Source organism: Sarcophilus harrisii, chromosome 1 (assembly GCF_902635505.1).
Source record: "Sarcophilus harrisii chromosome 1, mSarHar1.11, whole genome shotgun sequence".
Lineage (NCBI taxonomy): Eukaryota > Metazoa > Chordata > Mammalia > Dasyuromorphia > Dasyuridae > Sarcophilus > Sarcophilus harrisii.
Window position 1 is genome coordinate 189,809,417 of NC_045426.1, and position 14,537 is coordinate 189,823,953.

General features: G+C 35.1%; 1 protein-coding gene across 10 annotated transcripts in view; it reads right to left on the reverse strand.

Moving 5' to 3' along the window:
- MCTP1 (multiple C2 and transmembrane domain containing 1) overlaps positions 1 to 14,537 on the reverse strand; it is a 679,042-nt gene that overhangs the window by 81,024 nt on the left and 583,481 nt on the right. For all 10 annotated transcript variants that reach the window (XM_031949501.1, XM_031949457.1, XM_031949335.1 and 7 more), the window contains one exon: positions 9,244 to 9,297. In XM_031949501.1, coding sequence (XP_031805361.1) covers positions 9,244 to 9,297 — 54 coding nt within the window. The remainder of the gene's footprint in view (positions 1 to 9,243; positions 9,298 to 14,537) is intronic.

The following is a 14,537-nucleotide window of genomic DNA, read 5'->3' on the forward strand; positions in this document are numbered from 1 at the left end:
AAGAAGGGAGGAAAAAAGGAGGGAAGGAAGGAAGCAAGCAAGCAAAGAGAAAGAGAGGGAAGGAAGGATGGAGGAAGGGAAGAAAAAAAGGAAAGAAGGAAAAGGAGGGGAGGAAGGATTGAAGGAAAGAAAGAAGGGGGAAGAAAGGAAGGAAAAAGGAAGGAGTGATAAGGGAGAAGAAATGAAGGAGAGAAGAAAGAAAAGAGAGAAGAAAGGGAAAAAAGAGGGAAGGAAGAAAATAAAGAAGAAGAGAAGGAAGGAAGTAGGGAGGGAGGGAAAAATAAATAATAGATGGAGAGATGGAAAGAAGGAAGTAGGGAGGGAAGAAAGAAAGAAAGAAAGAAAGGAGGGAAGGAATGAGGGAGTTTGAGAAGGGAAAAAGGAATGATGAAAGTAAGTTAGAAAGAAGAAAAGGAAAGAAGGAAGGAGGAGGAGATGAAAGAAGGAAGGAGGAGGAGATGAAAGAAGGAAGGAGAGAGTGAAGAAATGAAGAAGGAAGGGTGATAAGTAAGGAAGAAATGAAGGACAGAAGAAATAAAAGAGAAGGAAGGGAGAAAAGAGGGAAGGAAGAAAATAAAGAGGAAGAGAAGGAAGGAAATAGGGAGGGAGGGAAAAATAAAGAATAGAAAGAGGGAGAGAGGGAAAGAAGGAAATAGGGAGGGAAGAAAGTAAGAAAGAAAGGAAGAAAGGAAGGAAGGAGGTAGAAGGAAGGAAGGAAGAAAGTAAGAAAGAAGAAAAGAAGGAGGGAGGAAATGAAAGAAATGAGGAGGGAGAAAAGGAAAGAAGGATGGAGAGAGGAAAGGAATAAAGGATGAAAGGAGGGAAGGAAGAAAAGGAGAAGGAAGGGAACTGAGGAAGGAAATAAGCATTTATTAAATGCCTATTATGTGCCAGACATTGTGCTAAGCACTTTGCAATTATTATCTCATTTGATCCTCACAACAACCTTAGGAGGTGGGTGCTGTAACTATCTCTATTTATAGTTGCAAAACATGAGGTTAAATGACTTACTCAGGATCACATAGGTAGGAAGTGTCTGAGACCGATTTGAATTAAGGTTTTCCTGACTCCACTCTACTATACTACCAAGATGCTTCTAGTTTCTTTTATTATCTGCCTTAGGTGTCACAAATTAAAAAAAGGTCCAGGTCTCCCACTGTATCTAGACCCATCTCCAGTCGTTCTGATCTATATCTGGCCACTGGACCCAGATGGCTCTGGAAGGGAAAGTGAGGCAGGTGATCTTGCACATCCCTCCCTCACCTAAACCCAATTCTCTTGCATGTCATAGCATCACCTCCCTGAGAACCTGGTCCTCTTCAGAACATAGGACAGACAATGATAGGAGCCACATCCTAATTGAAGTCTTTCTCCATCTTCCCAGAGTTGTTAGTACTCTATCCCTCCTCAAATTCCCGTTTGTATTTCTCCCCACCCCAAGGCGCCACCCTAAAAAGAAGTTAGCTCCTTGAGAATAAGGATTCACTTTTATCTTTCTATTTTCAGTGCCTTGCACAGGAGGCTGGCATACACAAAATATTTAAAAATGTTTGTTGAACTGAATGAAATTTATATTCTCTCATGAAGCCTCCATTTGAAATTTTAAAAAAATATAGTTTGTTCTGGAATTCCATTTTGCAGTCATTATAGGAGGTCATTGTGGTGGTGCAGAGGATAGACTGCTGGACCTGGTATAAGGAAGAACTGAATTTAAAATCAACTTCAGATACATTAGCTATATGATACTGCGTATGTCACTTAACTTCTGCTTAACTCAGTTTCCTCATCTCTTAAATAGGGAAAATAATAGCAACTATCTATCAAGGTCATTGTGAAGGTCAAATGGCAAAGCAGTTTCCAAACCTTAAAACACTACAAAAAGACTAGTTATCTTCTTCATCATCATCCTTATTAATATTAAAAAGAAAATTCAGGAACATCTCAAGATAGATCCTTACCACCCTTAGACTTTAAATGACTGTGATCTTGGGTCAGCAACCTCATTTTTTTGGATTTCAGTTTCTATGTGATTCCTCAGAGAGAAGAGAGTTAGGTTATCTCTAAGGATGGCTTTTTAACAAATACCTATGATTTCTTTTTTATCTCCTCAATTATTTTTACATCTCTTTACCACTTTAAGGACATATATCCTCAGCCTGCTTATTTTCTCCTAGTTTTAGCTCCATGTTGCCTAGCACTGGTCCTTTTCATTGCCATATTTTGAAATATTATGCTCTCAAATCCAAGACTCTCCTTTTATCTGCTCCAAAGTTGGTTATTCTCTGAACTTTGTTACTGGCAGAAAAAAAGGGTAAATTGCCCTTAGGGATTTTTAGGGGAAAAGTAATAGCTACTTCTTTAGTGGCCCAAATTATTACAGCCTACACTGTAGAGGTTAATGAATCTTAGAAGATGGGAATATGTTATGAATCAGTATAATACTGAATATCAAAGCATATATATCTTGCCCTTTCCAGAGAGAAATCTGTAGGCATTAAATGATAGGACCAAAAAAATTCTCTTTTTAATATCAAAACTCATCTTTTATATTACATAACAAATATGAGTCTATATAAATCATATTTATGACATCTTTTAAGAGGCCAAAACATTATTCTCCTCCTAACCCCCAATATTGTTTATATTGAGCCAGAGCAAAATGGAACCCAAGAAGCTTAAACTTGGAAAGTGAAAAAAACTTTCTTAATGTGAAGTGTTCTGGACTTAACTAAATAATAGCTTTTTGAAAAATATTTAACTACATAAACTCATGGGAGTAGTTACTATGTAAATAAGCTCCCTAAAGTAAAAAACTTAAAGGCACTTCATGTTGTCCAAGTGTGAAGGAAAAATAAGTACAAAGCAAAACTTTAGTTCACTAGTTTAGCAACAGCCATATTTGAAGATACAATGTTTTAGATGGTTCACTTTTAACTACATACATTCCAGGATTTCTCAATTACTTTAAAAAGCATGTCAGTTTTTTTTGGTAGACATTTACAAAATTTGGAGCTTCACTAAACTGGTTAACTTGTTTAGATTTAGAAGATTGATGAAGTATTTTCAAGAAGCAAAAAGGCACAAATGAGAGTATAACTTACTGTATTGCTTTGTTGCAATACTGCTATCTATGCCAATACACCAGTAATATTAGCAGTTTGCTCCTAATTTGCTTTTGAAGAAATCAGATTTATTGTACTTAATCTCAAGTATCAATATAATATTAACCACTTTTGAGTAAAGAATTTTGCCAATCAGAAAAACAAAAAAAGATCTCCTTTCAGCAAAGAGCTTAGGTTAAGTCAATGAAAGAAAGTCTGGTTTAGTACTTTGGTAACTTTGGAAGACACAATATTCTTCTAGTATGGTAGCAAAAGATGGAATCATCAGTGAAAACTAAAGGTAATTGGGACCTTTAAAAATATTCCTTCCTAGCATCAAATACTACAGGATAAAAAGTATGTTTATAATTTCTTTTTCTTGTGGATTTTGAATTTGAATTTTGAAATTCAGTTCTTATATCTTCACACAGGCAGATTGTGTGACCCTAAGCAAGTCACTTATCTCAAGATCTAAGACTTTAAATTGTAGAGCAGGTGATGATTGGATCTATATTGGTGGAGAGGGTTTCCTTACCAAGAGCCCCTTATATCAGTGAAATCAGAAGTCTAAAAATAACATAAAAGCTGTGCATACATGTACACATATGTATGTTAGAAAGTTTTCCTTTGACTACATATCTGAAAAGGTCTCTGAGTATTCTTCATTTCAGAAACTTTAAGAGCACCTGAAAATATAACTACATTTTCCCCCTCAACTGGTAGCTACTATTTTATTAGTGTTTTCTTCTCAATGGATGTGAGAAACCAAAGATATGAAAAGCCTTGCTCTAGCCCAGGCCTGAACCATGTAGAAGAAAAAGGTAACATTGTGTATTGTCTTGTTAATGTAGCCATGAGCCATGTTATTCGTTGTCATTGTCATTGTTGTTATGGTTGGTCCTTTATTTTGAAGAGAACCAATAACATTACAGAATGATAGCTTTACTTATACATGCATTGGATTTGACTGAGGCAGAATTCCACAAAGTTGTCCACCTTACTCTCTCTTCCAGAGTCCTAAGAGTCCAGTGGCAAGGTGAAAGTCAGGAAGACTGGCAATGGCCAGGGATGCAGTGGATAACCTTGATATCTTCTATGAGTGACCAAGCTCTATAAGTTCCACAATGCCTACTTCAGCTATGTTTTTATGATTAATGAAATAAGTTCTCATCTGTCTTTTTTTTTGGGAGGGGAGGGGGAAAAGTATTAATGCTACTGGTAAAAACACATGAACAACCTCACTTAATTTATTTTTTTCTATAATGGATCCCAAGATCACAGATTTAGAAATAAAAGGGACCTTAGGGATAATAGTGTTTTAGTTCCTGGCTTCTTTTAAACCCTAACTTCCTCAATCCCTCTTAATTCTAGTGCCTTCCTTCTGTTAATTATTTCCTATTTATCCAGTACATAGAATGCTTCGTCTCTCCCATTAGTTTGTAAGCTTCTTGAGGGAAGAGATCTCTTTAGGGTCCATTTTATATATACAGTGCCTGACACATAGTAAGCAACTGATAAATGTTTATTGATTGATTGATAGATCTCAACAGAGAATGTTCCTGCTATTCCATCTTTGATGGAGTACATAAACTGGCCTGAAATACAAATCTTTTTAGTTGTACCTGAAATTTCTAAAAATTTTTATCTTAAAGAATTTCCTTTCTTTATCCTTTCTATAATTCTTGTGCTCTAATACTTCATCTCTTTTTACTACAGTGAGACTGTTTTACTTAACATAACTGGAAAATGCTACTTTGCCAGATCAAAATCTTTCCTATCACAGATTTTAATTATCTCTTTCCATGCACTTATGGTCTACTGGAGATGCACAGACGTATGCATCTAGGGCATGCTAAATACACTAATATGTACATGTTTGGGATTGAGAATTTAATCAGTAAACACAGCCTACAAGAATTAAACCATAAGAAAGACCTGTGTATATTTACTATATATACACAGTTTTTTTTAGGCAACTCAGATACATTCCATGACAATGTCTACTTATCTTGAAGCATAGTAACCTTGACATAATGGCCAAAGGAAAAGTAGAGACATCATGAGCATAAAAATCAGAGCACTTTAATATCATTTCTCAACAAACATGGTTAAAATACCATGTCTTTGAATGGATGCTTTTTTTTTCCTAAGGAAAGCCTGCATTCTATCTTTGGTTTCCTGAAATCACAGCTGGATCTTATTATAAGCCAAGTAAGAAGCTCCATGGAAAGCGTGCCTAAACCTTTAAAGCTACAAAAAGAAAATTGATCTTCATTAATTAGATGTATAGATTATATAGATTGACCACTGTGTTATTATATAATACTGTGAAAAAGGTCATTTTATGGTTTGTTGATAGCTTTACTCCAGGTAATTTAGCTAAGTCTTATTTGTTGAGATATTCCACTAACCACAGAAAGCAAGATTAAAAGCCAGGTCAAAAATTAGATCAAACTGGGAATCTATGATTGGTGGAGGTCACTGTACATTCAGGGAATGGTCTAGAAATATGGCATTGAAAACACAGCCTTATCTCTTTGTAACATTTAATACATGGCAAATACCATCTACGACAGAGCTTAATGTAGTATCACTGCATAACACTGATAAGTGAAAATATTAACAACTCCGTGGTTCATTATTGAATAATCAATCCTCATGGCTTAACAACAGTAAACCTGAGCCTGCCATTTTAAGCTCTGACTTTTGCCTTTATGGAGACCTCAGAGCTGGATCTGGGTAGGAGAGACCCAATGTCATATTTGAGTAAATAGAAAAAAGCAACAAAAGATTCATGTCATGGCAAGCCTGAGGATGTAGATCCTCACCTGAATAATGATCAGCAGCTTTAATGAAAAGCAGGTTTAAAGAGAAATGTTAAAATAGGACAATCTGGAGAAGATCTGAGGGACTAAGAGAAGACTGAGTTTAGTAACCTTGACCAAAGCCTTTTGAGGTGTCCAAATTAATGGTGATTGCAAAGATATTACAATACCATTATTTTAATTAATGGTAATCTTTAATCTGCTTGAATCCCTTATAGCCACAAATGTGCAATTTATAGAGGGACAGCAAGGAAAAGCACTCCAAGTTTAATTCAAAGAATCTACTTCTACTTCAACTTATGACCACACCAACCTTGTCAAGTAGCCAGTGCCTTGCACTTTCATTGTGAGTAAGTGACTAATATCTATGCTGGCTCTAAAGAAAGACACTTTTCATAATCACCCAACAATCTGCTAAGTGAAAACATATGGATGGGCTTAGGCAAAGCCTGCCAGGGGTCTTTGCTGAATGGAAAACAGGTGCTCTTGTTTCGTGCCATGTAATACCCCATTTACCCCCAAGTCCAAAGGTTACAGGACTAATAGCTGCCTTGTGGTAATCAAGGAAAGCTAAGACACTAGCCATGGTGAAACATCTGGGACATATTTTACATACTTGCAACATATGCTTCAGGTTCAATTAAAGTGAGGCTTTGGCACATTTATTAATCTTTTTTACTTTTATCCTATAAGAGAACCCACTGACCTGACCTTACTATTATACCATATGAGAAAACAGGAATAATGAGAACTGGAGGTCAGTACCTGCTGGTATAGCAAAGACACATTTGTTTTCACACAAAAAAAAATTTCCATTATGCCTGACTTTACACGCATACTTTAGACTGAAGAACCAATGAATCTTTTAAAGTAGGAAATTGCCCTGCCACTACTGGAACACACTGACATCTAAACCTTGTAGCATTTAGTGGTACGTAATCTGGCCGAGAGATGGAAACTGTAAATGGGAATGTTAAGGATCCTTTCTATATTTCCATTTCTTATAATAAAAAACTCACAGTTTAAAAAGTCCATGCAAAAGATTTTATCTCCTATTATGCAAGCACTTAAAAATCTATTGTAAATGATCAGCTTTGTCATTTTCCTTTTTGTGCCCGATATGATTTTTATGCTACAAATTGCATTATAAGAGCTTAAAAAAAAACCTTTCATATTACTGAAAAAAAGGCTAGGATTTATGAAAATCAAATGACATTCATTTCATATGGAAAATACACTCTTCTTCTGCCTCCTATAAAAATATAGTTGAATTTACACAGTAATTTAAGCAATCCTTTTCAAAAAACTTTAGTAAGTAGATCAGAAAGTGTACCAGAACCAAGGGGTTGATTGAGGCTAGATTAGGATTAGAAGGAGCATCAGATTAGGTTGGACACAGCTCCAGGGACCTGGTATGTTTTTTCCTAACCTGGTTTTTCCTTTGTAACTACATTTTGGTGAGTTGTTTCCTCTCTGTCTCTCTTTCTCTCTCTTCTTCCCGTTTTCTCTTGTTCTCCCATTCCCTGCTGCTTTTCTTTCTCTGTCTCTTCCCCTTTATGCCTTACCCTGCACCCCACCTCTCCATAAAAAGGGAGATTCTTAGGAGCCTGGAAATCAAGGAAGTGCTGAGGAAATAGACTGATTTCAAGCAGAAGCATTAAAGCAGCAAACAACACTATGGGCACACAGTTATTAAAATTTCTGGGAATACACATGCTGCTTGGATGGATCCCTTACAGTAGCTTTAATAATAAAGCTGCTACAAGCAAGGGAAAATGGCCATAAATGGATGGCAGCTTAGTGTTTATCAGAAGAGAAATGATGATTCAGAGCTAGCATGTTGAGTTAAAATACAAGCTCTCTACAGCTACATGGCTGACCTTCGCAATAAATCATATCTTTTATTGCCAGAAGTGTATGCTCACATTATTTAACATTAAAAACTAGCACATATGTGTTTTTGCAGAAGGAGGTTTTGTTAGTTCAGTGTTTGATGATACTAAAATGATGTAACTAATGACTAAATAATATACAGAAGGATTTCACAGAACAGCTCTTTCGATTTTAAAATGTTTGAACCAGCATAAGAAGGAACCACTGTCAGAATGTGTGTGTGTGTGTGTGTGTGTGTGTGTGTGTGTGTGTGTGTGTGTGTATGTGTGTGTGTGTGTTCCTTCCATATTCTTTAAAGCATTGGAAGTTAGCTATCTGGGAAAAAAATCATTCAGGGGATTAACTAATCACTGTGAATTTTTTTGACATTTCTAACGCTTGCTGCCAGCACACAAATTCTTACACTGGTATATAACTGTACATCTCTACTAGAAACAAAGGTCAAAGGCATAAATTAAGATATACTGTTTTTCTCCTCTCTTCAAAAAATTTCATTGCTTTACTACAACAGAAGTCAGATGAATACTGGTGAAGGTCAAAATTTGGTTTTCTATGCAGAACATTTAAAAAAAAAATCAGTTATTTTCTCTCTTTCCTGTATTCTACTTTTTTGGGTCTGGTAATACCCTGAGGCAAGCAAAAGGTTGATCCACAGTCCTTTTCTTCACAACAGAACCATCCCACCAACACCACTATTGAAGCAATGGTGCAAGGTCATTCTAATTTCCTCCCCCTGGTTTTTCTCTTTCGCAGGGGGAACAACCAATCCAAATTTTCTCATCACTTGATTCAATGAGGTGTAGAAACTAGCTGTGGCCAAAATCCTATACTGGGACCAGGCACCCAGAAAGAGAAATATGTAGAAGTAAGAAAGAACAGGTCTGGGGGCCTATAGGGCCACAATGGCTATTCCAGAGCAAGCGGACACTGGCAAGAATTGTGATTATTTAAATGTCTTACAGAGTGCCACACATATATATTGCCCATTCTTTAGCCAAGCAATTCATTGAAAATTACAGATGACAGAATCCCATCTTCAACTGATGTGGGACTGCTATTTTTATTTCTTTTTTTCCCTCCCTAAAGTATAGTCCTATTTGTAATACTCAAGACAGGACAAATTTTTGTCCTTCAAAAACAGTTGTCACTGCCGTTATCTTCAGAAGAGCTATCAAGTTCCAGACAAGCTGAATTATTTTTGTTCCTGGCAGAAAAATATTTGACCCAGCTCTGGACAAAAAAGAAGAGGATTTATAGTCCTCTATCCTTCCGGCAACATCCACTGGCATTGTTAGGATGATAAACAGCACTGTCCAATTTTCTGGACTAAAACACTTCAACTCCTTTTTTAACTGTCTGTAAAAACAGTGTCATGTCTAAATTCTCCCATCCCCAGGTACCCAAGAGCTGGGGAAGATAATTACCTTGTCATCTTTGTCATCCTCTTCTTCCTCGTCCTCTAGCATGTCCTCCACTACCTGCAGACAGAAACAGACGTCGTTGTCATGATTTTCAAGAAGAGAATTTTGTTCTGTCAATTGGGAGCTTTTTAGGGATGAAAACTTTATTAACATTTGAAACAGCGCTGAGGAATAAAATATTCGATCTAGAGATTGAGATTTGGACAATGCTTTATTTTTAATTGATCTACACTATCTAGAAATACTAGGAAAATATGTTTATATCTATATATCTACATGGCATATTCTATGACAGGATTGATTCACAGGTTGTTCCCCAAATCTTAATGCAGATAATATATAAATACATAAATATATACACAAACACACATGTATGTAGATATACATACTATATATACAGATATAAATGCATATTTGTGTGTATATATATATATATGTCTCTATATATTGACATACATAAATGTATACACATAAACATACATTCCAAAATTTGGGGGGGGCTATATATCTATAGATATGCTTATATATTTATATGTATTTGCATATAATCTGTATATCACCTATATCCATATTCTGTTTAGGTACTTATTAGAATACTTTTTTTCAAGCTCTCTTGTTATTTATATTGTTCAAGCACTTTAGATTTAGGACAAACTTACTAAAGATGCAAATGACTATGTCAGGCTAAATTTCTTATTCATCAAAAGTATTGATATAAAGGGAAGAGAATTTGACCAGGAGATGGGAAACTGGGCACAGATGCTGTTCTGCCCATAACAAGGAGTATGGCTTGCCGAGTCACTTTATTTCAATGAGACTAAGATCCTCATCTGTAAAATGAGACTGTATCAGGTCATTTCCTGGTTCCAGAATTAGGAAGACTTGAGTTCAACTCCTGCTTCAGACATTCATTAACTTTGTGACCCAGGGCAATTTCCTCATTTGTAAAATGGGGCTAATAGCAGCTCTCTCCTGGTTTTGTTGTGAGAATCAAATGAGATAGTAATTGCAAAGCACTTACCACAGTGCTTGTCATGGAATAGGCGTTATATAAATGTTAGCTTAACATTTCTTATGCTCTATTCTACAAATCCCTATGCTAGGACAAAAATGATGCTTTTCTTCTTCAGGGCATCGTTCAATAGAATCAAATTCAAACGGGTTGTAGTCTGAAGACAACTGTCAGGTCATGTCATTTAACTCTTTAGTCTATATATGTATATTGTGGATCATTCACTTTGTCTATTTTCTGAGATAAGTTTTTATTTCCAGACTTAGCACATTCATAGACTTCTTTCTATTGTTGTTTGGTGAATGGCATAAGGATGTAAATTAATTTTAAAAATTATGAAAACAAATTTTCTGAATAAAGATAATGCATTTTAAAATCAACTTTAATAATTTTTTAAAAATTTTCTATCTGGGAGTTATTCATATCATTCTCCCTTATACATCATTGCCCATGATCTGAGTTATCCACACTTTTTTTCCAGTACTAGGTGATACAATGGATAGAGTGATGGGTGTAGAATCAAGAAAATTGAATTAAAATCTTGCTTCACACAATGACTAATTTTGGGACTTTGGACAAGTCACTTAACCTCTGTCTGCCTTGGTTTCCTCATTTGCAAATAAGAAGAATATTATCTCCCTCCTATGTTTACTGCCAAAATTTATTTATATATTTATATTTATTTATAAAATACTTTGTAAACTTTAAATAAATGCCAGCTATTATTGTTGTTTTTATTATCGCCTTGTGGTTCTGTTCATAAACCCATATATATGTTTACATAGACAAATGACTTCAGATGTAAGAAATGGCTCCTTACATATAAAATCTAACCACATATATCAACCTTAATTTTGTATTTATTTTTTAAGTTTCTGATACAGATTTATGATTTCATATACGTAGGGAAGTCCCTATGAAGAATATCTATATCAGTGCAAATTGACAGTTACTCTGGATCTTAGATCTTAATGAATTGCCTAGATCCCTGAGACATTATATGATTTGTCCAGGATCACACAATCAGTATGTGAGGAGTACAACCTGAATTCCACTAAGCTGACTGCTTTTTCTTCTGTGACAAATTATTAGATAGTATGCAGTTATGAATTATCTTTAAATCTTCCTCCAAAAGACTCCTGTCACCTTTAAAACATATAAGTATATTTGACATTGCTTGCTTTACATGCACATGGTACCCCTGGGGATATAAATTTCTAGTAATGGTCAAAAGAGCTAGATAGTTAACTTAATAGTTAGTAAAAGTTTTTTTGAATTAGTAGTTGTTTAAAATGCTAGATAATACAGTTTTACAACATACAAATCTCGCATACTAACAGAAGTGAACATTTGCCTCTCCTATAAATAGGGCAATACATAAAAATATTTTAAAATGTACTTCAGTGCCTTGGAACCTAGGAAACATGCATACTATTCAAAAGTGCTTCTAACTCATTGAAATATTTTTTAAAAAGATGGGTGTGTAATAGATTACCTCTAAAGTCCCTTTCAACTCTAAGATTCCATTTTTCTAGGTTACAGATTCTAGGTGTGAACTCCAACTGACTTACATACAACAAGACTTTACCTATTTTGAAGCGTAGTCTTATATTCTTGACCAGGGATGTGTTTGGCTTAGCTCTGGTTTGTTCAGAAGAGCCACTGTTAAATTTTTATTAATATCATTTATGCCATGAAAACTGGATGTTATAAATCAGGGCTTGATTTATACTTTGGTTTAAACTTATAAACTTTAAAATTTTAAAAAGTTTAAACTTTAAAAATTGATGGAAAAATATTATTAATGCAGTTTAAACTTCAAATTATGTCTTGCATACAAAAATGTTAAATATTTACCAGCATACTACTATAACCTTAGCCAGCTCAGAGTATTATTAGCGGTTCCTAGCCTCTTTAACACTAGCTATCCCATAACAACAGCAAAGGCAGATTTAGGTCAAACACTCACACAGAGACAAAGCTTACAATGCTTCTCAAATTGCTCCTTTTTGCAAGGCTGGAAGGCATCAGTTCTACATTGAGAATAAGGAGGATTTGAGTCTAAACTTCATAACTGAGCAAGACAATGTAGTTTACTTGTCTGAGACTCAGTTTCTTCATCTGCATAGACTCTCTGGGCAGCCAGGTGGCACAGTGGATAGAAAACAGAACCTGGAGTCAGGAAGGCTCATTTTCTAAGTCCAAATCTGAACTTAGAAAACTTATTAACTCTGGATAAGTCACTTAACCCAGTTTCCTCCTATGTAAAATAAGTTGGAGAAGGAAATGGCAAACCATTCCAGGAAAAACCCCAAGTGAGATCATGAAGTGTCAGAATAATTAAAAATTACTGAACCACAAAAAGGTAAAATGCTTTAACACACTTTAAAGCACAGTATTAATGTGAGCTATTAAATTGCAATGACATCACAAATCCTCAGTCAGATTTTTATTCAAAGATTTAACTAGTTTAAAAAAATTGTAGGACATAGTTCCAAGCTACATGAATATGGACCACACTTTTAATATCCATAAGGTCTAAGTACTAGAGGAGACTATAAGCAGAAAGCCATCTAGCTAACCCAATACTCTTCACCTTATAGAGAAGGAAGCTTCTATTAGGGGATAGAAATTCACTAGAAAGGAATACTAGTATGCTAGAATCATTAAAGATATCCCAAAAGTTGTATCCAAAGCCTAGTAAGTAGATAAAATTAATCAGAGAACTTGTAAAAAGGTTATTTAAGGGATATTACATATGTCCCTGTGGGAAAGAATAATGTGCCCTAGAATGATGGGGGAGGGAGTGGTGCCTTATTATCAGTCACCCCAAGCTCATTTTTCTTCCAACTGAAATTCAAATAACAAGATCATATCTGAAGGAGACTTGATCCAGTGGGAAAATTCTACCACTTAGAGAGTGAGAACTGTATTGATTGTTTATGGCCTATTTATAAGTTTTCTAGATTTGTTTATGATCTCTTGATTTTTTTTCTATTTAGTGAAATAAAGGCTGTCCTATATCCGATATCACTATTATCTTCAGTGCTTAGATAGGAACTAGGGACTCTGTTATATTTATGGAAACTCAGTCATGAGGTATATTCAAAGATTCTACAAGTAAGATAGTATCTTTTAAATAAATCCTTTACATCAGTATAATCCAAATAAGCCCAGAGATGGTGACTATGAGTTCCAGGTTACAGAGCAGGAAGTAGCTTTGAACATTCCCTTTAGCTACATTATCCATGATTCTCTCTCTTCATTCAATAAGTATTTGTGGTTACCTATCATGTGAAAGGGGCTGGGTTAGGTGTTATGAGTGGTGTCAAATCAAAATATAAATTGGAGCTACCAAACCCTGTGGACTGCATATTGACTTAGTTTTTAAAATGTAATATTATCTGTGGTTTTTTAAAAAAATATTTTTGTTTATTTTGTTAAATATTTTCCAATTACATTTTAATTTGGTTTAAGTCCACCAGAGAAGGGTGCAGGCCACATGTAGCCTGCGGGCCACATGTTTGATAACTTTGCTGTGAGATCTATATATACACAGGTGCTACTACTTCTAGTAGAAATTAAATATGAAAATGACACATCAAGGCTAAGATTACCTTTCACAGTATCTTTTGATCTTTGTGAATGTTCAAATAGATATAAACATATATATGAAAAATGACATTAACCATTTGTAATGGATGGATGCACTATTTGCATCCCAAATCAGACAACAGTAAAGATAAAACCTATCCAAAAAGTCTGAAAAGATAGTACAATGCTCCCTGCCAAGATCAGCAGCACCTATGAATCAAACTCTTATAATCCTCCAAGATGTAGTGTCTTCTCCCCTACCACTCTTTCGGAAAAGAAAATACCCTCTGCAAACCTTGGAGTATACAATGCTTTCATTTCCCCCTCAAAAGCAGTAAATATCTAAAACACTGACTATGAGGATATCCAAAATGAGAGGCCAGAAATACCAAGCTAAGCAAAATGGACAATATACTATTTACTAATGGGATAAATGAAAGTACTATATTAACAAACTATTAATAAAAGTATAACAAAAAATGGTTGTACATCTACCTATTTAGCCTGTAACTAAAAAAAGCAAATAAATAAAACCACTGGTAAAGCTCCTATCAATCACCTAACAGGATCAAAATGTTCTACCAGGGAGATTTAAACCTATTATAAAGGAGATAAAGTAAGGCAAATCTTCAAGAGGCTTTCAAATGTTTGTCAGGAAATCTAAAACACAATTACTGAACCACTATCTTAA